This window comes from Corylus avellana, chromosome 8, assembly GCF_965113065.1.
Source record: "Corylus avellana chromosome 8, dhCorAvel1.hap1.2, whole genome shotgun sequence".
NCBI classification, from domain to species: Eukaryota; Viridiplantae; Streptophyta; class Magnoliopsida; order Fagales; family Betulaceae; genus Corylus; species Corylus avellana.
The window spans coordinates 4170984-4198038 of NC_142497.1; the positions used below are offsets into that span (position 1 = coordinate 4170984).

The following is a 27055-nucleotide window of genomic DNA, read 5'->3' on the forward strand; positions in this document are numbered from 1 at the left end:
ATTTTAAAAAATAAATAAATCATCATTTACATAGAATAACCAATTAATCTGAGTAACAGTGGTAAAGAGACATGGCTAGATGTATCCAAGAAAAGTGGTATGATTATAATATGACTTATATATTAGTTTGCGATTTAATTTGGTATCAAAATTCAATACAAATTCAAAAACAAATTGATATTTTGTTCGAAAAATCAAAATTTGATTGTTGTGTTATAAAAAAACCTTTTCTTTTTATTTTTATTTTTATTGAAGGTGTTATTTGTTCATTTTGATGACTTTATTATATTTTATCATACTAGTTTCTATTCTACCTTCCCATTGCAATGAAATCCTATTGTTCCTACCTTGAGTGAAGTGATAAATGAGTGATATTCTTTATTCTTTATTCGATTACAAATATCTCTGATAGATATTATATTTTTTCTTCTCTATAAAAGTATTATTGGGAAGTGCATTAACATAAATATGGTAGTAATTAAGTATAGAGGTAATGCAAAAGTGTGTAAACTATAAAAACGAATATGATGGCCCATAATGCTGTTTTCTAATAATGGACCCAACATACATGTTGAGATTGATTGTCACTTTATCCTTCATTATCTTCTTCATGGCTCACTACAACTTCATTTAATTATGTCTCATGATCAACTCACGGACCTTTTCACAAAGTCTCATCCTCAATGGCAATTTTAGGATCTTGTATCTAAACTTAAGTTGGTATCTTGCATTCTACCTTGAGCTTAAGTGAGTTTTTTAGGTTCATTATAGATTGTGATGGTTACTCGCTTGTGTTGGAAAAGTGATGCTGCAACATTATCAGACCCAGTCATCGACAATTAATATGAGCAACATCAGTAGCAACTAGCAATGTTACATTTGATGGCCACTCAATTGATAATGTCCCCTCTAAACTTTCAATTACGACAATGTCCCCTTAAACTACAAAAAATTGTCAATGTCTTCCCTAATGGCGAAAATACCCTTAATAAAATAAAATAAAATTAAAACAATTTAAAAATTCAGGGTGTGAAAATTACAAAGATTTTTTTTTATTAGAGTATTTTTGTCATATTGAAAAAAAAAATATTATGGTCACTTTTGTCTTTTTGTTGGCCTTAGAGGGACATTGTTAATTGTTTGGTAGTTTATGAGAGGCATTGTCGCAATTGAAAGTTTAGAAAGGATATTAACAATTGAATTGTAATTTGAGAGGGATACAGTATGTAGACTTTTCCATAATAACAATATTATATTCCAATCTTCCACCAACATCAAGGGATGCTCCTTGTTTGTAGGCTCATTCGGACAAGCTAGCGAATGAGATCTTCTGAGACCCCTTCTTTAACAACTCATCCGAACGAGCTTGTGATCTCGTTCGGACGTCCCTAGTTGGCACTGTTACTTGAGCATCCTCAACACTTGCATCTGCTCCAATAGGTTATTATTTCTTATGCCAATGTTCCTAGTGAGGGAGAACATAAGATAATGTCTTTTATTCGCCAACAGAAAAGCGTTAGTGTTGGATGTAATCAAAATACGAGGCACTGCGTCTGTGGTCTGGTATGACAACTCTGCTGGCTTCTGTTGTTTGTATTGTCATTGAGAAATGCATATTAATATGATATTGCATGCAGGACGCTGATCTGATAATGCTTGCTTTAGCAACACATGAAGTACATTTTTCCATTTTGAGAGAGGTGAATTTGATTAATTTTTGTAAATTTTAATATGTGGTATGGATTGCAATATTGAGCATTTTTGGCCTATATTTGCAATTATTGTAAAATGTATTCTTAATCTTCGTTTCTTCCTATCTGGAACATTACAGGAGTTTCCAACAATCGATGAAAGTTCGGAGGAGGAAAGGAAATGGTTTAAAAAGCCTTATGAGGTATCATGATTCACCTAAGGATAATGCTAGACATCACAAGGGATTCTTCTCAAAATGCTTTCCAAATGATATGGCAACCATTTTTTTTTTCTTAAAAAATTCTCATTCTCTCTCCTTTGTCTCCCACTCCTTCCCAAAATAGTGCTTTCTATAACCAAGTACACTATGATTCCAACTCATGGTCCAGACACACAACACCAATAACAGGATCCATGACAACTGTATAATGTTCAAGGTGTTACTCTTCTCCAACAGCTATAAGGAGATTCTCCTCCAACGGCTATATGGAACTTATTTCCTTGTGAGCTCTATCTAACGGCTCCTTCCATATATTGTACAACGCGCATCACAATATCTATTCATATGTACAGATATCCATTCTTTTCATATGTATATACGGTCATAACTAGTTTCCATATATGAGCACTTGTCATGCAGGGGCGGAACCAGGATTTTGAGTGTGGGGGGACGATTTTTTTTTTTTTTAATTGAAAGAGTAGGCCGGAGAGACTAATTATAGCTATCCTACCTGGACGTGACCATAATAACACTTACCGAATACGTAGATATAATTTCATAGTAAATCACAAGTCATTTTTGTTAAAATTTTATTATAGTTACTTATTACCACTAACAAGTGAAAGAATGCCAAATAAATTAATGAATCCAAACCCATCAAATATTTAAGCTAATTAACAACAATGAAAGCTAAAAACAAAGTCTTGTTGCAGACAAACACAAGGGAGTAAAAAATTAATTTGGGGGGACAAATTTCTAAATTTGGAGAGACAAATTTCTAAATTTAAGAAGCAAATATATAAATATACCTATTTTAATGAAAATTTCAAAAAATTTGGGGGGACATTCGTCCCCCCACTGTTGTATGTAGTTCCGCCCTTGTTGTCATGTATAATGTAAGACCAACATTGTAATCGTATATTATAAATAAGACAACATGGACCTCCAAAATATTCAAGGGATCATCCATTTATTTTCATGGTATGAGAGCCATATTAAGCTCACACAATTTTATTTATTATTATTATTATTATTATTATTATTATTTTTTTATTTTTTATTTTTTTATTTTTTATTTTTTTTTTATGGCTTCCTCTAGTGCTCCTAGTTTTACACTACCAAATATTATGCATATGGTTCAAGTCAAAGTGGAAGGTCCCAATAATTATATGAGTTGGCTTTCTCAAATTGTTCCTTTGCTCAAATCCCATGAGTTAATGGGAATAATTGATGGCTCAGAACCATCACCCCCTCCCTTTGTCACTAACCCAAGAGACAAGGAAAAGGAAATTGCCAACCCAGCTCATGCTCTGTGGGAAAAGAAGGATCAATTTATTCTCGGTTGGATCAACACCACCTTGGCAGAAAACGTGTTGGCAACAGTCTATAGGTTGACCACTGCGTGCCAAGTGTGGACTCATCTTGCCAACAACTTTGCTTCTAAATTTCGGTCAAGATGTAACCAGCTGAAGTGAGAACTTCAAACTTTGCAGCAGGGTACACAAACCTGCATAGAATATCTTCGTGCAACCAAACCCTTGGCTGATCAATTGGCAATCATAGGAAATAAAATTGATGATGAGGATCTTATTTCTTTTACTCTTAATGGTTTAAATTCTTCATATAATACTTTTGTCGCATTTTATTCCCTTATTACAAGGGATAAAAGCTTAACTTTTGAAGATTTTCAAGCTGAGTTGCTGATCCATGAAATTTTGATTGAAAATCAAAATTCAGCCATAATATCCGACGCTAGCAAGTTTGCTTTCTTCACTCAAAAACAAGTAGCAATCTCATCCCATGGGAAAAGGAAATATGGTGGGTCACCAAGGTTCACCCAATACCGCCTAGGACCTCCAAGAGGGAATTTTCAAAGTCAATTTCATGGACCAAGATATCCACAACGACACTATCCTTCAAATACGCAGCAGCCCACCAATTTCCCTCATTCACAAGTCTCGAACCAGCAGCACCGATTTTCACAACAGCAGATTAAACCTCCACAACAATTTTCCAGCCAACAACAATTTTTCCATGGTACTTCTCCAAGGTCACCTTGTCAAATTTGTGGCAAATCCAATCATCGTGCCTTGGATTGTTACCATAGGATGGACTATGCCTATCAAGGTAGACATCCACCTTCACAATTAACTGCTTTGGTGGCACAATCCAATATTTATCAAGAAGATGAGCAACCTTGGTTTGCAAATAGTGGGGCTAATGCTCACATTACCTCTGAGCTTGAAAATCTTTCTATCCAACAACCTTTCCAAGGCAAGGAAACACAGGTTCATCCACTTTTCAAACTCCTTTTTCAAATATTGTCTTGCAAAATATTTTACATTGCCCAAAAGTCTCTGCCAATCTATTATCAATTAATCGTTTTTGCATTGATAATCATTGTTATTTCATACTAATTGGGTCATCTTATTTTATTAAGGACATTCTAAAGGGGGCAACACTCTTGGAAGGACCAAGTGAAGCTGGTTTGTATCCAATCTACTTAAAAGAACCTCATTGAATAAATGTCGTGATCTCACCGCCTTTCTAGGAATAAAGGCCACATTTGATGTGTGGCACTCACGTCTTGGACATCCGGTTGATCCTATTGTTCATCACCTAGTCACATCTCAAAGTCTCCCTATTTCTGGCACTTTAGTTAAAACTCACCTTTGCTCTTTATGTCAGTTAGGAAAAGGCAAGAAATTACCTTTCACTGAGTCTACCCGTGAGTCTATTTCACCCCTCACCAATTATATCCACTAATGGTTATCGATATTATGTCATTTTTATTGATGATTATCCGCGATTTAGTTGGATGTACCCTCTCCATGTCTTTAATTATTTTGTTCAATTTAAAAATCTTGTTGAGAATTTATTTTCATGCATAATCAAACAATTTCAAAGTGATGGGGGTGGTGAATACATGTCACGTCAATTTACATATTTTTTAACCACACATGGTATTTATCATAGGGTGACATGTCCACACACTCCTGAACAAAATGGCATTTTAGAACGCAAGCATAGGCATATTATGGAAGTTGGTTTTTCTCTTTTAGCACAATCCCACCTAAATACTCGTTTTTGGATAGATGCTTTTCAAACTGCCATTTATTTAATTAATCAGTTACCATCATCCATCCTTAAACACTTGTCTCCAAATTTAAAATTGTTTCAAAAGGAACCTGATTATTCCATTTTACGAGTATTTGGGTGTGCTTGTTATCCCTTGCTAAGACCATATTCCACGCATAAACTTAGCTTTCGTAGCAAAATGTGCATCTTTCTTGGCTACAGCTCTAACTAACATGGTTATAGGTGCCTTGATCCTATTTCAAAAAGAGTGTATGTGTCACGACATGTTGTGTTTGATGAAGAATTTTTTCCAGCCAAGGATACACGACCAACTTCTCCGTCTCCTTCTAGGATTGCTCCGACCCATGTACCTTCTCTCATCTCACTCCCTGACTTTAATTTAAATTTCAACACCTCAACACACTCAGACACACCTATTCCCACCCACCAACCCGAAACATCATCTTCCCAAAATCCTCCAAACTCACCTATTAGGTCCCCACCCAATCCACCTGCCACAATTACTCCTATACACCAACCCACACCTACTAGGTCCCCGTCATATCCTTTTCCCTCAAGCTCCCCATCGGTTGACCTCATCCCATACCACCTTTCGTCCACTCACATTCCACCCCCACATCAGACGCCTCCCTCCCAACCATCTATACCTCCTTCTACTTCAATTCAACCCCTACATCCCATGACTACTAGATTCCGCACAAGCTCCATTAAACCCAAGACCTTCCCCGATTATACCCTTCATTATTGTACCAAACATCCTCTCAAAGCGTTAAGTGTTGTCTTTCCCAAGATTGAGCCCACCCGTTTCAACCAAGCCAACTTAGCACTTGAATGGCATTTGGCTATGCAGCAAGAGTATGAGGCCCTTATAAAAAATGGCACCTGGACTTTATGTCCAAAACCTGATCCGCAATAAATGGGTTTATAAAATTAAAAGAAAACCTGATGGCACTATCGACAGATTTAAAGCCCGTCTTGTGGCTAAAGGATTTGATCAGAGAAGTGGCATTGACTACACTGAGACATTCAGTCCAGTGATTAAACCAACTACTATCCGACTTGTACTCGCTCTTGCTGTTCAATTTGACTAGAACATCAAGTAACTCGATGTCTCAAATGCCTTTTTGCATGGTACTCTCAATGAAGATGTCTTTATGGAGCAACCTCAAGGATTTGTGGATCCCCATCATCCTACCTTTGTTTGCAAACTCCATAATATGGTCTTAAGCAAGCACATTGGGCATGGTTCAATCGACTATCTCTTTCTTTGCAGCATCTTGGTTTTGTGGGCTCCTTGACTGATTCCTCACTTTTTATTTTTCACTCAAATAAAGTTGTAATTTTCTTACTTGTTTATGTTGATGATATCTTAGTCACAGGAAATAACAAGGCTACCATTTCATCCCTCATCCATGCTCTACAACAAGAATTTCCTCTAAAGGACCTTGGTGACTTAACGTTTTTCTTGGGTATTGAGGCTGCTTGCACTCCCACTCAACTCCATCTACGACAGACCAAGTACATCACAGATCTCCTTCACAAAACTAGAATGGTTGGAGCAAAGCCTTACTTAGCTCCATGTGTGTCAGGCTCACAGCTTTCTTCCTCAGCTGGCGACCCCCTACCCAACCCCACATCTATTGTTAGGTAGCCAGTGCCTTACGATACTGTACTCTTACTCGACCTGACATCGCCTACTCTGTTAATCAACTCTGTCAACATGTACGCTCCCCGACCATTCTACATTGGACAGCTGCTAAGCAGGTCCTTCGCTACCTGAAGGGTACGCCCAATCATGGTCTTTGTTTTTCAAAAGGCCAACACTGTTTAGCGGCTTTCTGTGACTTTGGTTGGGCTAGTAACCCAGATGATCGCCGATCCACAACCGGCTTTGGTGTTTTCTTTGGCTCGTGTTTGATCTCTTCGTGTGCAAAGAAGCAACATGTCATGTCTCATTCCTCTATTGAAGCCGAATATAGAGCTTTGGCCATGCTCACTGCCGAACTTTATTGGCTCTATATGCTCTTTAAGGAACTCCATGTTCCCTTGCCAACTGTTCCTAAAATATGGTGCGACAATCTCGGTGCCTTAGCTCTTGCCTCCAATCCTGTTTATCATGCCCGGACAAAGCATATTGAAGTGGATTACCATTTTATGCGCGAGAAGGTTCTCAATCAAGATATCTCAGTGCACTACTTGTCCATTCATGACCAACTCGCTGATATCTTCACCAAAGGTCACACCTCCTCTCGTTTCCTTTTTCTCCGTGACAAGCTTATGGTGCTTAGCTCCCCCATCAGCTTGTGGGGGGCTGTAAGCAAGTACACTATGATTCCAGCTCATGGTCCAGACACACAACACCAATCACGGGATCCATAACAACTGTATAATGTTCAAGGTGTTACTCTTCTCCAACAGCTATAGGGAGATTCTCCTCCAACGGCTATATGGAACTTATTTCCTTGTGAGCTCCATCTAACGGCTCCTTCCATATATTGCACAACGCGCATCACAATATCTATTCATATGTACAGATATCCATTCTTTTCATATGTATATACGGTCATAACTAGTTCCCATATACGAGCACTTGTCATGTATAATGTAAGACCAACACTGTAACCATATATTATAAGACAACATGGACCTCCAAAATATTAAAGGGAACATCCATTTATTTTAACTTTCCCCATCATTTGGGAAGGATTTTGGAACACCCAGCGGCCATCTTCACCTAATTACTGTCCTTGACTTCAGCTGAAAGCTTTCATATTTGATATTCCTCTTATATTGCCTTTAAGATTTTTATTGGGGTCGGACAAAGTATGAATCACTGCCTTTAAGATTTTTCTTGTTCCTAGGGTTCTCCTTAGAAGACTCATTCATGTCTGTTCTTAGAAATGTCTGATGGTTTATGTTAATCCCATACACAGGTGAGATTGGGGACTGCTGGCTGGAAAGAAAGATACTACAAGGAGAAATTTTCTGCAGAAAGCTGGAGGGATATTGAAAACCTAAGAAAAGAAATAGTGAGCTTTAGTGACCACAAACCTTTTTTGTTTTTTGGAGGTAAGAGGAGTTTAAATATTGGTCATAAAGTTTTAACCTCTGTTGCATGATTTCTTGAAGGTAAAGAAGTACAATGAAGGACTATTGTGGGCTCTTCTATATTATTATTCAGAAGTCCCATCATGGTCATGGTAAGACAATTCTATAAAGGGTTAAATACCAAATACCCCCCTGAGGTTTGGTAACTTTATTTTTACCCCCCCTGGGGTTTCATTTTTATCATAGGACCCCTCTATGGTTTTGATAAAGGACCAAATTAGTTCATCCGTTAGTTGACCGTTAGGACTAACACGTAGACCAATCACATGTTGACACGTGGCACATATTTAATTTTTTAAATTTTTTTTAAATTAAAAAAATGTATTTAAAAAAAATAAAAAATGAAAAAATAAAATCGGGGGTGGCCTTGGAGCCCAAGGGGGTGGCCGAAACCACCCCCTGTAAAAACTGGGGGTGGCTCGGCCACCCCCATGGCCAAAGGGCCACCCCCAAATGGCCAAGATCCACCCCCAATTTTTTTTTCTTTTCTTTTCTTTTGTTTTTTTTTTATAAAAAAAAAAAAACATTTTTTTAATTAAAAAAAAACATTTTTTTAATTAAAAAAAAATTAAATAGGTGCCACGTATCACCATCTGATTAGTCCACGTGTCAGTCCTAACGGTCAACTAACGGATGGACTAACTTTGTCCTTTTTCAAAACCCCAGGGAGGGTCCTGTAATAAAAATGAAACCCTAGAGGGGTAAAAATAAAGTTACCAAACCCCAGGGGGGTATTTGGTATTTAACCCTTCTATAAAATGAAGTTCCCCTATTACAATGCCTCTTAATAATGTAATGCAATTTTCAACATGTTTTACCCATACCACTATTCACCATTTGCCTCAGATTTGAAGGGCCTTGCTCAGGTCAGTGTAGAGTTTCAAAAGGGTTCCCCATTGAAACCATTTGATCTACTTTTGGCTGTACTACCCACACAGAGGTAACAGACTTTCCTTTTCTCTCTTCGTATTGTATGTTTGTTCTGTGTTTACCTTAAATCGGTAAATTAAATGAACGTGTGCTCCTATGTAGCGCTCATGTGCTTCCTAAAGTTTAACAGCCTCTGTTGACAGATGCAGAGTCCAAGATTATTTGTTTTTATCCTACTGGTAAAATCTGATTTATAGAATTTGTTAAAACAAATGGATTTGATACAAAAACTGACTCTGCTCTTTCTTTAATGCTTAGATTTTGACATCGACTTCAATGGAAAACGTTATACGCTGCAGGTCTGCTTATATTTCCAAGAAATCCATTTTTTTTTTTTCAAGGTCTTAAAAAACACCTGAAACTTTACACATTTCACGGTGAAGTGGTGATATGTTTTATTTTCTGTTTCTAATTAAGGGAATCGTCAAGCTCCCATTTATAGACGAAGAATGCCTTCTATCTGAGACTAAAGAATTAGAGATCGGGTCTACAAGTATTGATTGCGCTTTAGCCTTACTTTTCCTAACTTTATGTTCTACAGAGATTTGAAGTGCTTCTATAACTTTATTTTATAGAGGGATGAAGCACTGAGGAACAGAAACAATGTTGATCAGTTATATGTGAGTAGCACACACAATTTGGCATCATATATTTTGTCACTTTTCCCAAATGAAAACAAAGTGGTTGAGATCGATACCAGTCTCAGGTGGGGTGGATTCTTGTGCTTGGTTACATTTTCTTTCTTTAACATCAGATTTATTAATATTCTTGTTGACAGGCGTGGTCCTTACTTCAACTTGAACAATGTCTTGCATCTAATTCTACCAACAACAAAAAATGACAAACCATTCACTGTAGTCTATAAAACCACAATATTATGTATGCAGAGTATTGCCGATGGACATATTATAAAAACAAAACTCTGGCATGAATATCAGGGTAACAAACCCTCGAACAGGTATGATATCTCAGTTCTTGCTTACTATATATTCCATCTGTTCAATTGGTTCCTATATTTGGTTGATGCACTAGGGTGACTTGGATGATAGTTGCAGATTTCAGTACGAAAGATGTAGAAAATCAGATAGTAGCCCTAATTCTGCTTCAAGCTCGACCCCTAAGATGATACATGAAGGCCATCAAAGGAGATTTACTACAGATTCATATTGTGAGGTGATGCATAAAGGTGCTGGTGTTGGATGGGGTGCTGGTAGAGGAAAAGTGAATGACACTTCAAATACAAGCAAACATACTGAGAACAGAGAAAGAATCATATTACCTAGCTCTTCTTTTGCCCAACAGAAGAGTTCAGTGTCAAGTTGGGATGCTGGAAAGTGTTATAGCAGTCTTGTTAGCTAAAGTTGTAACCTAAATGAACAGCTCAGCCTCAGGCCTCATGGAGCAGCTCAGTCGATGAACGACAATTTTTGGCCGTCTAGAAATGGTGTAAGATATGGCACAGATAATGTGCAGTAGCAGAGTATACAATTCGGGTCTCCTCCAACTCATCATGGGAGGGGACATCATGGTTCAACAGTTTCTCCAACTTACTCTTGGAAACACAGTTCTGCTACCAGCTCCATGCAGGGCCGTGGCAGAAGCCAGCATGTTCAACATTCTTCTGTCGGGGAAAGTGGCAGCCACTGATCGTGCTTTTGAAATGACTGGCCTTCATGCCCTACGTTTCTGTGTAATGCTATTCAATGACGATATGGGGGTCATTACATGTGCTAAATTGCTAATCCAGTGCTTTGTAAATATTTACCCTTCTCTAATTTCAAGTTTATTTGACTGAGATTCCTGTGCTATGACATGTCTAAGTTGCAATATTTAGCACCAAAATGTTTGCTCTTCGGACACAGAGGAACTGCCTTAGCACAAGGCAATTGCTGCATGTCTTGGCATTTTCAACTTTGCTTCCTCTGCTGTAGCTAAGGAAGCTGCTTTGATCGCAGCTGATGGGTTTTGGCCAACTCTGAGAATGAAGGAGCTGAAGTATTTCGAAACAAAATCCAATCAGCTTGCATACCTGTAATACCGTTCGAACGACTGCACACGACAGCAGCAAATTTAGGGTTTAGGACTATCTAGAAACAATTCAAAGCATGAACCTCTTATCTCTATCTGAATGAAACAAACGAATTATCTTCGACACTACTCCAGTACTCCTTGAGAAAGTCATTAGATAGCCTCCTAGCAATAATACTCTTCATTGCCTCTAAAAACTATGCATCCCCCACAATTGCATACGATCAAAGAAAGACAGATAACCTATTACAAACAGCATAGACTTCTACCAATCAAATGAGTTCTGAACTTCTATAACATGCTGGCAAAACATACATTTTGTGTCCTCAGTGTAACCCCACTTCAACAATGGATCACCTGTAGTCAAGCCATTTTTCATTGCATGTTTTGGTATTGTGCACAGAGCACACACCCCTGTTTCTCTCTCAAAGCACCCCATGTATCAGAACTGGAATATTAGAATCCACTCAACCCGGTCTATCATGCTCACCTAACTCCACCATAAAAAGGATTGCTTTGAATCACCACAAGGCCATCAGACCTCGCCGGGGCCCAAAACCAGCTATCTCTATGTTATCTTTAATATTATAGTGTTTTCTTTTAAGTATGTTTCTCTTAAATAAGTGGGTAGTTAAAGTGTCACTTTGTACTCGAGGAGATTTATTATTCAAGAAGCTTATTTGCAATTCATTGTGTTGGAGTGTGATTCTCTCGGTTGTGGTGTGACACCAGGTCTTTTGAGGATTTAGAGTGTGCGCGTGATTCAGCCTTCATGGCCACTATACGAAATTCGGCCACACCACTTCCCATACCTCCAAGAGTTGAGCACACAAATTCCCAACAATCACACCTTAAGAACTCAAACCCCATAATCCAAAATTATTCATTACCCATTATGTACAAACACGAACCAAAGCATTTAGATTGAGAAAGTTAAGAAAGTACCTTAATTTTTATCTGGGTGCTTTGCCTAGAAGTGGCAGCTCCTAGCTCCGAAGAGCTCTCCGAATTTCTCCGCCGGAGGGGGGAGTTGGCGTGGCCCGGCGGTGACGGACTATGGTGGTGTTTCGAGTCTCCTGCCTCTTTGTGGCGGTGATAGTGGGTGATGGGATTATGGCAGGGAGCTTCATTGTGAAGAATGAATTGGATTTGGGTTTTGGATCGGATGTTCATTTGGGGTGTTGTTTGATATGTACTCAAAGAGTAATAAATTTTCAATGGTTATATGCAGGATGGAGCTTCGGACAAAGCATTGATTTCTTTCATGAAATGCAGGTGAAAGGTGAATGTTGGTAAGAATATAATGAAAAAAAAAAAAAAAGAGTAGAGAAGAGAATAAAAAGTAAGAATCTGTATAGAAGAAGTTCAAGCAGAGAATTGCATTTTTGTTGAAGTCCGTACAGAAAAAGCAAGAGTAGATAATTGCACTTTTGTTAAGTGTTTCACATTTGCTGGAGATGCTCAGTCGCTCTCTCTGCTACAGTTTGACGCAAAATAGAATGAGAAATATAGAACCATATACTCTAATCCGAGAGAGAGAGAGAGAGAGAGAACTGAGATGGGTGTGCCGTCGTTCTATCGGTGGTTGACGAACAAGTATCCGAACGTTGTGGTTAAAGCTACTGAAGATGATGAAGGAGAGTGCATCAACACCTCCTTGCCAAACCCTAATGGCATCGAGTTTGATAATCTCTACCTCGATATGAATACGATTATCCACATATGCTACCAGCCCGATGATCAAGTTCGTTCTCTTTTATATATATATATATATATATTAAAAGTAGTTCAGCTAGTCTAGAATATTTTAATCATAATTATTATTGTAATATTTATAAGCACCTTATTTTTTAATTTTAATTTTTGTTCTTTCCAGTAAATTTAACTCTTAATTTGTTTTATATTGTCTTATTTTGTTCATCAGCCTTGCCCTCCAAAAACCTTCGAAGAAGTATTCAATAATATCTTTGAATACGTTGACAACCTTTTCAGTATCGTAAGACCACGGAAGTTACTTTATATGGCAATAGGTGAGACTGCGGTCCTTCAACTTCAACATGCATGTTCCTTCAACATGTAAACGCATCCATAATTATACATATTTTTATGCAAAATGGCTAATTAAAATCTACTTTATTTAATTTAGAGAATGAGTTTTAAAAAATATCATACATTTGATTATTATTTTTTTTTAATCTATATCATGTAAATTTTATTTTTTTATTTTTTTATAAGGATCATATTTTTTGTAAAAATCTTAATTTTCAACTTTTGAAAAAAAAAATAGATGTGGATAAAGAAATAGTAGAAGAAAATTTTGGAAAAAGAGAGATGTGGAAGAGAAATAGTAGGCGGAAATTTTGAGAAAAAAGAGATGTAAAGACATAAATAGTATATTAATAAGATGGATGCGTAAACAGTGCTCGCTACATGTAGCGGTGAATTGTTCACAAATGCTAAAAAGAAAATATATACATATATATATATATATATATATATATATATATATTTGCTGCTGTATGCTTGATTGCCTTTAACTTCACGTACTGATCAAATTTTCCTGAAACGTAGATGGAGTTGCTCCATGGGCCAAAATGCAACAACAACGATCTGGACGTTTTAGGAATATTAAGAGGGTGAGTTTTCTCATCTTTAGTCTGTCTGAATATATATATATATATATTGAATGAATAAGAATTTCATGTACTAAACAAGAATACATAACACCTTCTAGGATCGCAGAACCAGCCACTAGAAAAAACTCAAGAGTAAAGACAATAAAACCTTTACAAAACACTACAACAAAAACACAGGTCCAAACCATCTACTGCAAAACCATAAGCCTCTAAAGACAGAACCTACACAAAAGCAAAAACTCATCTATCACAAGTCAAGAACAACAACAAAAGTTTCTTCCCTGCTCAATTACATCAACATATCAACTGGTAGATTCCAGCTTTGACACGAGAATCTTTTTCCAACTTCTCTGAAATTTTGCCCAAGATTCTTGAACAAACTTTCCAAACAATAGTTTTAAGAATCTGTTCCTATGTTTTAGAATGGCCATCATGTTTGATCTCATTTCTGCTTCTCCATATGTTATATATAGTGGAGCCTAATACAATCCGGCACAACACATCACGCGGGGACTTCTTCGTCCATTTTTTGCACCCAATCCTCAAAACATCCTCCCACATCATAGGAGGATCAACTTCATTGCATCGAGAAATGCAAGCTCTCCATATACGAGAGCAGAAACTACATTCATAGTAGAGGTGATCTTTGCTCTCAATACCATTCCTACAGAACAGACATTGTATATCACCCTTGTTGTTAGGAAATTAAATCTTATTTCCCAAGACCCGTGAGATGCGAAAAATAAGAAGAACACGGAATAACAAATATATATAAGCAATCACACACGACACACAGATTTAAGTGGTTCAGTTTAGCAAGCCTATATCCACTGTCGGAGACAATCCGGAGAGAAATTCACTATCAAAATGGAGTACAAGAGAATTATAGGGTGAGAAAATCACTCAAAACCCAAAGCTCCAATACACCCAACCTCACTCTCCTCAACCGAGAATAAAAGAGAAAACCTTTCTTTTCTATGTATGGTGCTCTCTCTCTCTCTTTTTCCCTCTCCACCGGTGCTCTCAACCTTTCTTTTCTAGAAGGTTCCGGAATGTTCTGCCAACATCAAGAAGACTCTTTCTTCTTAGAAAGTTCCAGAAGATTCCGCCGACTAGATTCAAGGCATACCTCAACAATCTCCCACTTGACTTGAATCCCATCAAGTCGCAATCTCCTCTGGATGTCTCCTCCACCTATCTTCAAGCTTGAAGACCAACTGAAGCTGAGCACAGCTTTAGTTTCTCAATAGTCACACCTTTTGTCAGCAAGTCTGCTGGATTCTCAGTTCCACGAATCTTCTCAAGTATCAATTGTTCACTTTTGAGAAGAGATCGAATGAAATGGTACCTCAACTGTATGTGCTTCATTCTTGAAGCCGGGTTCTTCGCAAGAAAAATGGCACTCTAACTGTCACTATGTAGAGCGTCCTTCTCATTCTTCTTACCCAACTCATCCAAAAAAACCTGTAAACAAACCATTTCCTTTCTAGCTTCTATCACAGCCACATAATCAGCCTCTGTAGTGGAAAGGGCTACAATCTTCTACAAACCTTGTAGTACTTTTCTTGCTATCAACATCACCCGCTAGATCAGCATCCACATAGCCCTGCAGCTTCAAATCTGCACCTGTGAAGCAAAGGGACATATCTGAAGTTCCTCTCAGATATCGCAAAATCCACTTGACTACCTCCCAATGTTGCTTCCCTGGATTACTCATGTACCTGCTCACAACTCCCACTGAATGTGCAATATCCGGTCTAATATAGACCATTGCATACATCAGACTTCTGATAGTTGAGGCGTAAGGTACCTTGCTCATGTATGCTTTCTCTTGATCCGTCTTCGGTGATTGATCCTTGGTTAGTCTGAAATGACTCCCCAAGGGTGTGTTTACTGACTTAGCTCCATCCATGTTAAATCTGCTGAGAATCTTCTTCACATATTCTGTCTGTGAAATCTTCGGTGTTCTATTGGCCCTGTCCCGGATGGTTCTCATCCCAAGGATTTGTTTAGCAGCACACAAATCCTTCATTGCAAACTGCTTTGACAGTTGGTTCTTCAACTTGTTGATTTCTTCCATACTAGCCCCTGCAATGAGCATATCATCTACGTACAAGAGTAGAATGATATAAGAGTTTTTAAAACTCTTAACATAACAGCAATGATCTGCATTGCACCTCGTAAACCCAGTACTACACTTGAAGCTGTCAAACTTCTTGTATCATTGTCTCGGAGCTTGTTTCAGGCTATACAAGCTTTTTCTCAGTTTGCACACTAAACTCTCCTTCCCTTGCACTGCGAATCCCTATGGCTGCTGCATGTAAATGTCTTCCTCCAACTCACCATGAAGGAACGCCGTCTTCACATCTAACTACTCCAGATGTAAGTCTTCCGCCGCCACAATGCTTAGCACAATTCTGATGGTTGTCATCTTTACCACCGGAGAGAATATCTATGTAGTCAATTCCTTCTTTCTGCTGGAATCCCTTGACTACCAATCTTGCCTTGTAGCGCTTGCTACCATCATGTTCACCCTTTATTCTAAACACCCATTTGTTGTGCAAAGCCTTTTTACCTGTTGGCAACTCTGTCAACTCCCAGGTCTAGTTAGTCAATAATGAGTCCATCTCATCTTTCATGGCTAACTCCCACTTGATTAAATATTCAACCTTCAAGGCTTCAACAAATGTCTCTAGCTCACTGACATCCATCAACAGAATATGAAACAGGGAGGGTGAATAACGCTATGGAGGTCTGTTGATTCTAGTAGACCTTCAGACAGCCGTTGTAGGTGTTCCCCGTTCAACATGTGAGTCTCCACTCTCTTCATCTTGTTGATCATTGTTCTGGACTTCGTCTTCAGAACTACTGTCTAAGTTTACACACTTAGACTCCTTTGGTTCCTGCTCTGTAACACCAGGTTCTACATTTGACCCATCCTTGTACACAGCACATTCATTAAAAATCACATTCCGACTTCTAATGATCTTCCGGTTTTTGTCATCCCAAAACCGATAACCAAAGGCCTTATCTCCATATCCAATGAAGAAACACTTTCTAGATTTAAGATCTAGCTTACTCCGAGCATCAGAATCAATATGAAAATACGAAGCACAACAAAAACTTTCAAATGTGAAAGATTTACCTCTTTTCCACTCCAGACTTCTTCTGATAGTCTATGGCTTAAGCGAACAAAAGACCCCCTATTTATCAAGTATGCAGCAGTGCTCATTGCATCAGCCCAAAAAGTCTTTGGCAACCCAGCATGCAATCTCATACTCCTAGCACGCCCATTGAGAGTCATGTTCATGCGCTCAACCACGCCATTATGCTGCGGCATTCCAGGGATAGTTTTCTATATTCTAATCCCATTCACTGCACAGAACAGCTTGAACCCCCCATCTTCGCATTCTCTTCCATTGTCTGACCTCAAGCACTTGAGCTTCAAGCCCGTTTCAGTCTCAACCATGGCCTTTCATTTCTTGAAAGTATCAAATACATCAGATTTACTTTTCAAGAAATAAACCCATACCTTCCTACTTGAGTCATCAACAAACGCGAGCCTCTGAGAGATGCCATTGGTGTGGGTCCGTGTGTACCAGCTTCAGTTTTCCCGGCTTAGGTGCTTTGCCAACTTTTGTGAAACTCACATTCTTCGGTTTCCCTAAGATGCAACCTTCACACAAATCAGACTCAACTGAATTTAACTCCGGTTGTTTCCCCTTTAGCAGAAGTACCTTCATCCCTCGCTCATGTGTCCAAGCCTTAGGAGCCATATTTTTTAGTCAACACCCGTATCTGCAACAGCAATTATATCCCTGCTGTTCGTCGTCGTATAAGGAGTACATGTCTTGTGACCACAAGCCAAAATCATAGCTCCCTTGCTGACCTTCCACTTGCCACCGTGGAAATGAATTGAATGCCCTTCATCATCCAGCTATCCCACTGAAATCAGGTTCTTTTTCAACTCCGAGATATGCCTGACCTTTTGCAACTTCCATACCGAGTCACTGTGGACTCTAATGCGAACATCACCTAGGCCCACAACATCCAGCGTCGTTCCGTCCGCCAAATACACCTTCCCAAAATCTCCAGCCACATAATTTTTGAGAACTTCACGAATCGGTGTGGTATGAAAAGAAGCTCCTGAGTCCAAAACCCAAGAATCAAGAGAACTGTCAACAGATAGAAGTAGGGCATCATGCACTGCTTCTCTGTTACCACGACATTGGCTGAATCGTCGTCAGTCTTCTTCTTTAGCTCTCTACAATTCTTCTTGAAATGACCTGTCTTGCCACAATTCCAACACTCAGGTTGTTGTCCAAAGCTGGATTTGCTCCTACCCTTCTTGGATTTAGATCTGCCCGTCACAAAGTTTCTCTCTTGACCTTTACCCCTTGCTTCAAAGTTTAGGGCTGCACCAAAACCAGAGATTTCACCAGCATCTTTCTTACGGATCTCCTCACTAAGAACCAAATCTCTGACGTCTTCATAGCGCAGTTTACTCTTTCCTGCAGAGTTACTCATGGCATCGGCACGGCTTCCCAGCTATTTGGCAAAGACGCCAAGACGATCAACGCTCGAATTTCATCATCAAAATCAATTCCTACCGAGGACAATTGATTTATGATAGTGTTGAATTCATTGAGATGATGTGTCACCGAAGCCCCTTTCGCCATCTTTAGGTTGAATAACTTTTTCATCAGGTGCACCTTGTTGTTAGCCGATGGCTTCTCATACATGCTGGACAAAGCTGCCATTAGACTTGCTGTAGTCTTCCCCTTTACAACGTTGTGTGCGACTAATTTTGACAATGATAGCCTAATAACTGCCAGGGCCTTACAATCAAGCAGAGCCCACTTGCTATCATACATGTCATCAGGTTGTTCTCCTAAAAAAGGTTGATGAAGTTCCTTCTCATAAAGGATATCTTCAATCTGCATCTTCCGATACGCAAAATTTATGCCATCGAATTTTTCGATCCCGATTGCTTTACCTTCTTCTTTTGCCATCGCTCCCACTCAAACCAAAATCTCGGATACTAGTTGTTGGGAAATTAAATGCTATTTTCCAAGACCTGTAAGATGCGAAAAATAAGAAGAACACGGAATAACAAATATAAGCAATCACACACGATACATAGATTTAAGTGGTTCAGCTTAACAAGCCTATATCCACGCCGGAAACAATCCGGAGAGAAATCCACTATCAAAATGGAGTACAAGAGAATTACAAGGTGAGAAAACTACTCAAAACCCAAAGCCCCAATACACCCAACCTCACTCTCCTCAACCGAGAATAAAAGAAAAAACCTTTCTTTGCTATGTATGGTTCTCTCTCTCTCTCTTTTTCCCTCTCCACCGGTGCTCTCAATCTTTAGCACTTATCTCTCAATTGTTGACACTTCTCTGTGGTACACAAACACAAAGGCATCATTCCTTTATTTAAGAAAACCATTGTGTTGCCTAGAAGGTTCCAGAATGTTCCACCAACATCAAGAAGACTCTTTCTTCTTAGAAAGTTCCAGAAGCTCCCACCTACTAGATTCAAGGCATACCTCAACAATGTATCCCCACTTAATCATCCTTTCTCCAGTTGTGAGTTTGTTCTTCATAGTAAGCCAAAGAATAAAAGCCTTCTTTGGAATAGCATACGGGAACCACACCAACTTCCACCAAACAACCACTTCCTTCTACTCTCTAAGAAAATCCCCAAGTGTCTGAGCTCACAAAGACACCCTTCTTGGAGCCAGCCCAAATAGGCCTGTCACAACTTCTCCTCTTAACCTCCATAATTCCAGCTTGTATTTCCACCATAGCCTCTGATCTTGCAGGTTTCCAGACCCACTCACCACTTATCAAAACAGAGGACAATTTTTCCTCCAATATTCTAGTTTGGGCTTCATAAACAATCCTATGGCCATACTTCTCAAATAAACTTCCAACAGAATGCCAATGATCCACCCACATGTATATGTTTTCCCCATCTCCAACCTCAAATTTAATAAGACTTTTAGCAATATCTCTCACCTTGAGAATTTTCCTCCAGCCCCAAGAACTATTTTGAGGCACTCCAACACACCAAAAACGTTTCCCTAGCTTTTAGCAAATTTTCTTTAACCCAAGCCACCCAAATGGAGCCTAACCAAGCAAAAATACTCCATCCGTACCTAGGCATATATGTTTTATTCCAAATCTCTAATCTTTTCGGCCCTAGACCACCTTCTTTCTTAGGAAAGCATACATCTGCCCATGATACTTTTGCTTTTGCCGCCCCTCCATCCTTCCCATTCCACAAAAATCTATTGAATTTCTGCGCAATAGTTTTAATGATCCTCTTAGGGAGAATGAACATACCTATCCAATACACCTACAGAGTATACAACACAGAAGATATAAGCTGCAGTCTCCCTGCATATGACAAATTTTTAGAAGTCCAAGAGTCAATACGACTAGTGATTCTATCCATCAGATTAGTACAATCTGCAGAGGAGAGCCTAGAGGAGATAAGAGGAACACCCAGATATCTAACAGGAAAGTTACCTTCATTCATCTTCAACTCATCCATAATGAGAGACTTTACTCTATCTGAAATTCCAGAACAAAATATAGAACTTTTAGAAGGATTTGCTCTTAAACCTGAAAAAACTTCAAATTCCTGCAACGCTGAACTTATAACAGAAATAGAAGCTAGGCTTGCTTCAGAGAAAATAAGAACATCATCAGCAAAGCAAAAGTGGGTTAGCTTCAATCGAGAGCATTTAGGATGGAATTTAAAACCAGAATTAACACCAGTGTGCTCAATCATGATTCTAGCAAAAACTTCCATTGCTAAAACAAAAAGGTATGGAGAAAGAGGATCTCCTTGCGTCTCAACCCTTTCTTCCCTTCAAAGTATCCAGCCAAAGTCCCATTAATGCAAATTGAGAACTTAGGGGTGGTAATACACTCCTTTATCCAATTAGTGAACAATATAGAGAAACCAAAACAGAGAAGGCAGTGTATAATAAACTTCCAATTTACTGAATCCTAAGCCTTCTTAAGATCCACCTTCAATGTGCATCTCGGATTACCTTTATCCTTATGATAATTTCTGACAGGTTCTTGAGCCAAAAGAACATTTTCAGAAATGCTTCTAGCAGGGATAAAAACAGACTGATTCATACTAATCAAATCACCTAAACAAGGCAGCAATCTGTTAGCTAAGATCTTTGTAATGCATTTATACAAAACAATGCAACATGCTATTGGTCTGAAGTCTCCCATAGCAGATGGATTAACTTTCTTTGGCACCAATTCAAAATAGTAGAATTTACTTCCTTTAACAGCCTACCAGTATCAAAAAAACCCTTGACAGCCACTACCTCATCACCAACAATTGACCAAGAAGCTTTGAAGAAGTTAGAGGGAAACCCATCAGGACCCGGTTCTTTGTTATCTTTCATGGAGAACAAGGTATTCTTGATTTCATCAACTGTAACTTCCTTCTCTATCAAACCAGCCTTCTCAGAAGAAATAGAACAATGAACAAGCTGTCTAACTCTTCTAGCTTTAGTCTCATCAAACTGCACTTGATTAGTCCCCAACAACTTTTTATCACTCCCACTTCCTTAATTTGCTCCACTTCCTCCTCTTTATTACCATTCTCATCCCATAATGAGTAATAGTATTTCTGGAATGTCTAACTTTAAGAATTCCTATATAATAGATTTTTGCTTCCTGCTTGATAGATGATTGTTTTCTTTTATCTTCCTGTTGTCTACTATATAGGAAGCCAATTTTGAGAGGCTAAAAGCACAGTTTGAAATAGAAGGAAAACCGGTTTTTCTTCATCGTGGGAGACAAGAATCTGAAGTTTCAGATCACAATATAATCACTCCAGGCACAGAATTTATGTACAAATTGTCGAAGGCCCTCAGAAGCTATGTTATTTCACGTATAAACACTGATCCAGGCTGGAGGGACATCAAGGTTTGGTCTATATCTGTCTGCCTTTTGAGAATTAACTTTGTTAAAACCATCATATAATGTATGCTAGCTAGCTTCTTACCCTGTGATTCTTTATTTGATCATTTAAATAGGTTATTGTTTCTGATGCCAATGTTCATGGTGAGGGCGAACATAAGATAATGTCTTTTATTCGCCAACAGAGAAATGTTAGTACTGGATATAATCCAAATACAAAGCACTGCGTCTATGGTATGGTATGACAACTCTGCTGGCTTCTGTTGTTTGTATTGTCATTGAGAAATGCATATTATGAGATTCATGGTATTTTTATCATATGATATTGCATGCAGGACGCTGATCTGATAATGCTTGCTTTAGCAACACATGAAGTTCATTTTTCCATTTTGAGAGAGGTAAATTTGACTAGTTATTGTAAATTCAGATATTTTATCCCGTCATGATATATATGTGGTATGGATTACAAGATTGAGATTTTACAATTTGCGGCCTTCTCAACCATATGAGCATTTTTGGCCTGTAATTTGCAACTATTGCAACATGTTTTCTTAATCTTCACTTCTTCCTATCTGGAATATTATAGGAGCCTCCATCAATCCAAGAAAGCTCAGAGGAGGAAAGGGCATGGTTTATAAAGCCTTGTGAGGTGTCATGATTCACCTTACCATCCGTGACTTTAGCTGAAAGCTTTCATATTTGATACATTTTTATTTCTGTTCTGTTTGCAGTTTGTACATGTATGGATTCTGCGGGAATATTTGGAGCTTGACATGAAAATTTCTGAACCTCCATCCAATGTGAAGATTGATCTTGAGCGGATAGTTGATGACTTCATTTTCTTGAGCTTTTTTCTGGGCAATGATTTCCTACCCCGCATGCCTTCATTAGAAGTTCGTGAGGTCTTTATCACTCTTTCATTTACTTGTTTATTCTTTCTTTAATATCTTAACAAAGGTATAAAAGAAAAAAGCTATATAATTGTGTAAGCTCTGTGTATGTGTGTTCTTGGACAATTGTCATGCTAGGAATAGAAAAGATCAATTTTTTGAAATACATATTTCAAATTGATAATTGTGATATGAAAGTTAATTATATTATTTATGTCATTACTCATTGATGCAATGCATAAAGGAAAGTATTATATAAAAGAAGTAAAATATGGATGTATACATGTGCCTTTATTTGGTTTTGTGATTCTGTTTTATATTAAAGTATAGACAGATTTTGGATTAATAGTGAGATTATTTGCAACATTCCTTCTTATAATATAGGGTGCTATTGATTTATTGATGAGTGTTTACAAGAAAGAGTTCAAGAACCTTGGTGGCTATCTACTTGACATGAGCAGGGTAACATATAACTCTCATCTTGTAGCTTCTTTCATATACTGTTTGCAACTGTTAACCTTAAATCTTTTCCCATTTCTATGTACAAAAGCTTGTTCAAGATAAACGGAAGGGATATATAAACCTATCCAGAGTGGAGAAGTTCATTCTTTTGGTTGGCTCATACGAAGATAAAATTTTCAAGAAAAGATCAGAAATTCGGGAGCGTACACTTAGAAACCTTCGCAAATATTCAGATAATGTGAGTCATTTTTTTTTTTTTTTTTTGAATTAAATTTCAATCAGCACCATGGTATCATGCATTCTACTCCAAAACTAATGGAACTAATGCAAAATCTAATGCCTTTCTAGCAAGATGAAGATGAAAATGAAAGTGGTAATATGGATCAGATTGGTACAAGGAACAATTCTCATTCATCATCCAGTGAGAAAGCTCCAACTTCCAGAGATTCAGCAGAAACTTGTACCCATTCTCATTCATCCAGTAAGAAAGCTCCAACTTCCAGAGATTCAGCAGAAAGTATCGATTTTTCTGAAGTAAGTCATCATTTTCAAAATAGGAAGAAAAAAAAAAAAAAACTCCATAGTTCTGAATATAGAGCTGCATGTGTATTACTTAAGGAATTGGTTATACTTGTTTCTCTGCTTTTGAATTGAATAATGGTAGTTTCTTAAGAGAAACTAGGACTTGTTCAGATAATACTTGTAGTTTCTTATATTTTTCTCTCAATCATGTATATATATATATCTTCTTTATAAGTAGATGTCCCATATGTTTATATGCCCAGAAAAATTAAATAATTTTGGTTCTGTATTATAGTTTACTTATTGGTCTTCATTAGTTTCTTACTTTCTTTCTAGGTGTTGCAGATTGTTAAAAAAAATAGAAAAGAGTTTAGAGCAAAGTGGGAATCTAATCATAACTCTGACCTATTTAAGAATGATCGTTTGCCGTCGGACAAAGTATGAATCACTTCCTTTAAGATTTTTCTTGTTCCTAGGTTTCTCTTTAGAAGACTCATATGCATGTCTGTTCTTAGAAATGTCTGATGGTTTATGTTAATCCCATACACAGGTGAGATTGGGGGCTGCTGGCTGGAAAGAAAGATACTACAAAGAGAAATTTTTTGCAGAAACCTGGAGGGATATTGAAAACCAAAGAAAAGAAATAGTGAGCTTGTGTTACTACAAACTTTTTCTTGTAGTTTCTTTTATAACATCCCCTATTTCATTCTAAATTGATTGTGTATTACTGATATAAGTGTAGCTGAATATTGATTTAATTGTTGTTTCACTAAAACTCCTCAAATTTTAGTTCAATGCTTGGACCATTTTTTTTTTTTTTTTTTTTTTTTGGAGGTAAGAGGAGTTTAAATTGTGCTCATAAAAGATTTAACCCCTGTTGCTTGATTTCTTGAAGGTAAAGAAGTACACTGAAGGACTATTGTGGGTTCTTCTATATTATTTTTCAGGAGTTCCATCATGGTCATGGTAAGACAATTCTATAAAATGAAGTTCCCTAATTACAATGCCTCTTAATAATGTAATACAATTTACTACAGGTTTTACCCATACTACTATTCACCATTTGCGTCAGATTTGAAGGGACTTGCTCAGGTCCGTGTAGAGTTTCAAAAGGGTTCCCCATTAAAACCATTTGATCAACTATTGGCTGTACTACCCCCAAAGAGGTAACATACTTTCCTGTTCTCTCTTCTTCTTCTTCTTCTTCTTCTTCTTCTTCTATGTTTGTGCTGAATTTATCATAAATCGATAAATTAAATGAATATGTGCTCCTATGTAGTGCTCATGTGCTTCCTAAAGCTTACCAGGCTTTGATGACAGATGCAGAGTCCAAGATTATTGATTTTTATCCTACTGGTAAAGTCTGATTTGTAGAGTTTCTTAAAACCAATGGATTTGATATAAAAACTGACTCCGCTCTTTCTTTTATGCTTAGATTTTGATATCGACTTTGATGGAAAACGTTTGTTGGGGCAGGTCTGCTTATATTTCTAAGAAATATTTTTTCATTTGCTTATAATTTTGTAAATCCCTTTTTTTGTTCAATGTCTTAAAAAACACCTGCAACTTTACACATTTCTGTTTCTGATTAAGGGAATCCTCAAGCTCCCATTTATAGAGGAAGAACGCCTTCTATCTGAAACTAAAGAATTAGAAAGGGATCTACAGGTATTACACTTTAGCCTTGTTTTTATAACTTTATGTTCTATAGAGATTTAAAGCGTTTTTCTAACTTTATTTTACAGGGGGATGAAGCACTGAGGAACAGAAACAATGTCGATCAGTTATATGTGAGTAGCACACACAAATTGGCATCCCAGATTTTGTCACTTTCCCCAAATCAAAACAAAGTGGTTGAGATTGATACCAGTATCAGGTGGGTGGATTCTTGTGCTAGGTTACATTTTCTTTCTTTAACATCAAATTTATTAATATTCTTGTTGACAAATATATTAACTTCTTGTTTTCTTTTCTACCTATCAGTGATGGTATTTCCGGTTTTATTCATCTTCCTAATGAGGATACTGAAATAGTTTACAATGAAGTCCATAACAACATTGAAGAGAACTGTGTCCTGTAAGGAAACAACATTTAAAGCACATTTTTCCAGACTTGTTTTCTTTTTTATGTATCCTCTGATATCACTTCTATTGATGTTGCAGATGTGTGTCTTTTGATATGTGTGATGATGTTGTGCATATTCCCCGCCTACTTGATGGTGTTATCTTTCCAATTAAGGTACTTCAATTTTTTTTTTTTTTTTTACCCCCAGGGAAAATTTTCAACTAGTGAAGCTTCGCTTCATGGGGGTGTTCTCTACTTCAACTCGAACAATGTCTTGCATCTAATTCTATTTGTGATAGCTGCTGAAAGACATAGCAGTTGGCATTTGTTATAGTTACCTGCCAATGATGGTTTATTGATCCTTTCCCCTCTTGTTCTTCTTCAGACCAAAAAGTTAAAATCATAAATTATTAATATATCTTGCTGTTGATTTCTACCATGAAAAAGAAAATGACAAACCATTCACTGTAGTCAATAAAACCACAATATTATGTATGCAGAGTATTACCGATGGAGATATAATAGAAACAGATAGTAGCCCTGATTCTGCTTCAAGCTCCTCCCCTAATATGATACATGAAGGCTATCACAGGAGATTTGGTACAGATTCATCTTCTGAGGTGATACATAAAGGTGCTGGAATTGGATGGGCTGGTAGAGGAAAAGTGAATGATACTTCCAATACAAGCAAACATATTGAGAGCAGAGAAAGAGTCATATTACCTAGCTCTTCTTTTGCCCAACAGAAGAGTTCAGTGTCAAGTTGGGATGCTGGAAAGTGTTACAGCAGTCTAGTTAGCTCAAGTTGTAACATAAATGAACAGCTCAGGCCTCATGGAGGAGCTCAGTCGATGAACGACAATTTTTGGCCATCTAGAAATGGTGTAAGATATGGAACAGATAATGTGCAGCAGCAGAGAATACAATTCGTGTCTCCTCCAACTCATCAAGGGAGGGGGCATCATGGTTCAACAGTTTCTCCAACTTACTCTTGGAAACACAGTTCTGCTACCAGCTCCGTGCAGGGCCGTGGCAGAAGCCAGCATGTTCAACATTCTTCTGTCGAGGAAAGTGGCAGCCACTGATCCAGTGCTTTGTAAATATTTACCTTTTTCTGATTTCAAGCTACTTTGACTGAGATTCCTGTGCTATGACATATGTAAATTACTATATTTAGCACCAAAATGTTTGCTCTTTGGACACAGAGGAACTGCCTTAGCACAAGGCAGTTCCTGCTTTCTCAACTACGCCTTAATCAAGCACAATCATACTGCATGTCTAGGCAATGACATGGGACATTAAAGGTTGTGTCACATGTTCAGTTGGTGTAGCCCTAGATACAACCTGTCATCAACATACAAAACGTTAGTAGTTGTGCACAAAAAATTGTGCCAAAAAATGGACATCAGCTTCCATTTTGTGATGATGATGTGGATCCCT

At 37.8% G+C, this 27055-nt stretch overlaps 1 protein-coding gene across 1 annotated transcript; it reads left to right on the forward strand.

Moving 5' to 3' along the window:
- Positions 1-12562: 12562 nt before the first annotated feature.
- Positions 12563-26716, forward strand: LOC132163907 (5'-3' exoribonuclease 3-like). The gene is made up of 23 exons (XM_088519116.1): positions 12563-12821; positions 13002-13107; positions 13649-13717; positions 20420-20448; positions 21483-21683; positions 21794-21916; positions 22013-22075; positions 22264-22326; positions 22409-22579; positions 22952-23029; positions 23118-23271; positions 23388-23518; positions 23897-23989; positions 24102-24197; positions 24447-24517; positions 24589-24717; positions 24831-24907; positions 24987-25027; positions 25145-25219; positions 25297-25427; positions 25535-25627; positions 25714-25789; positions 26116-26716. The coding sequence occupies exons 1-23, from the start codon at positions 12636-12638 to the stop codon at positions 26698-26700; spliced, it is 2841 nt and encodes a 946-aa protein (XP_088375242.1). The 5' UTR covers positions 12563-12635; the 3' UTR covers positions 26701-26716.
- Positions 26717-27055: the final 339 nt, after the last annotated feature.

Bases quoted from the DNA above. Each gene is read 5' to 3' on its own strand.
- LOC132163907 (XM_088519116.1), top strand. From the start codon at position 12,636: ATGGGTGTGCCGTCGTTCTATCGGTGGTTGACGAACAAGTATCCGAAC. The intron at 13,718-20,419 runs GTTTTCTCATCT...CTTGCTTCAGAG, and splicing joins TAGGAATATTAAGAGGGTGA to AAAATAAGAACATCATCAGC. The intron at 25,220-25,296 runs GTATTACACTTT...TTTATTTTACAG, and splicing joins AATTAGAAAGGGATCTACAG to GGGGATGAAGCACTGAGGAA.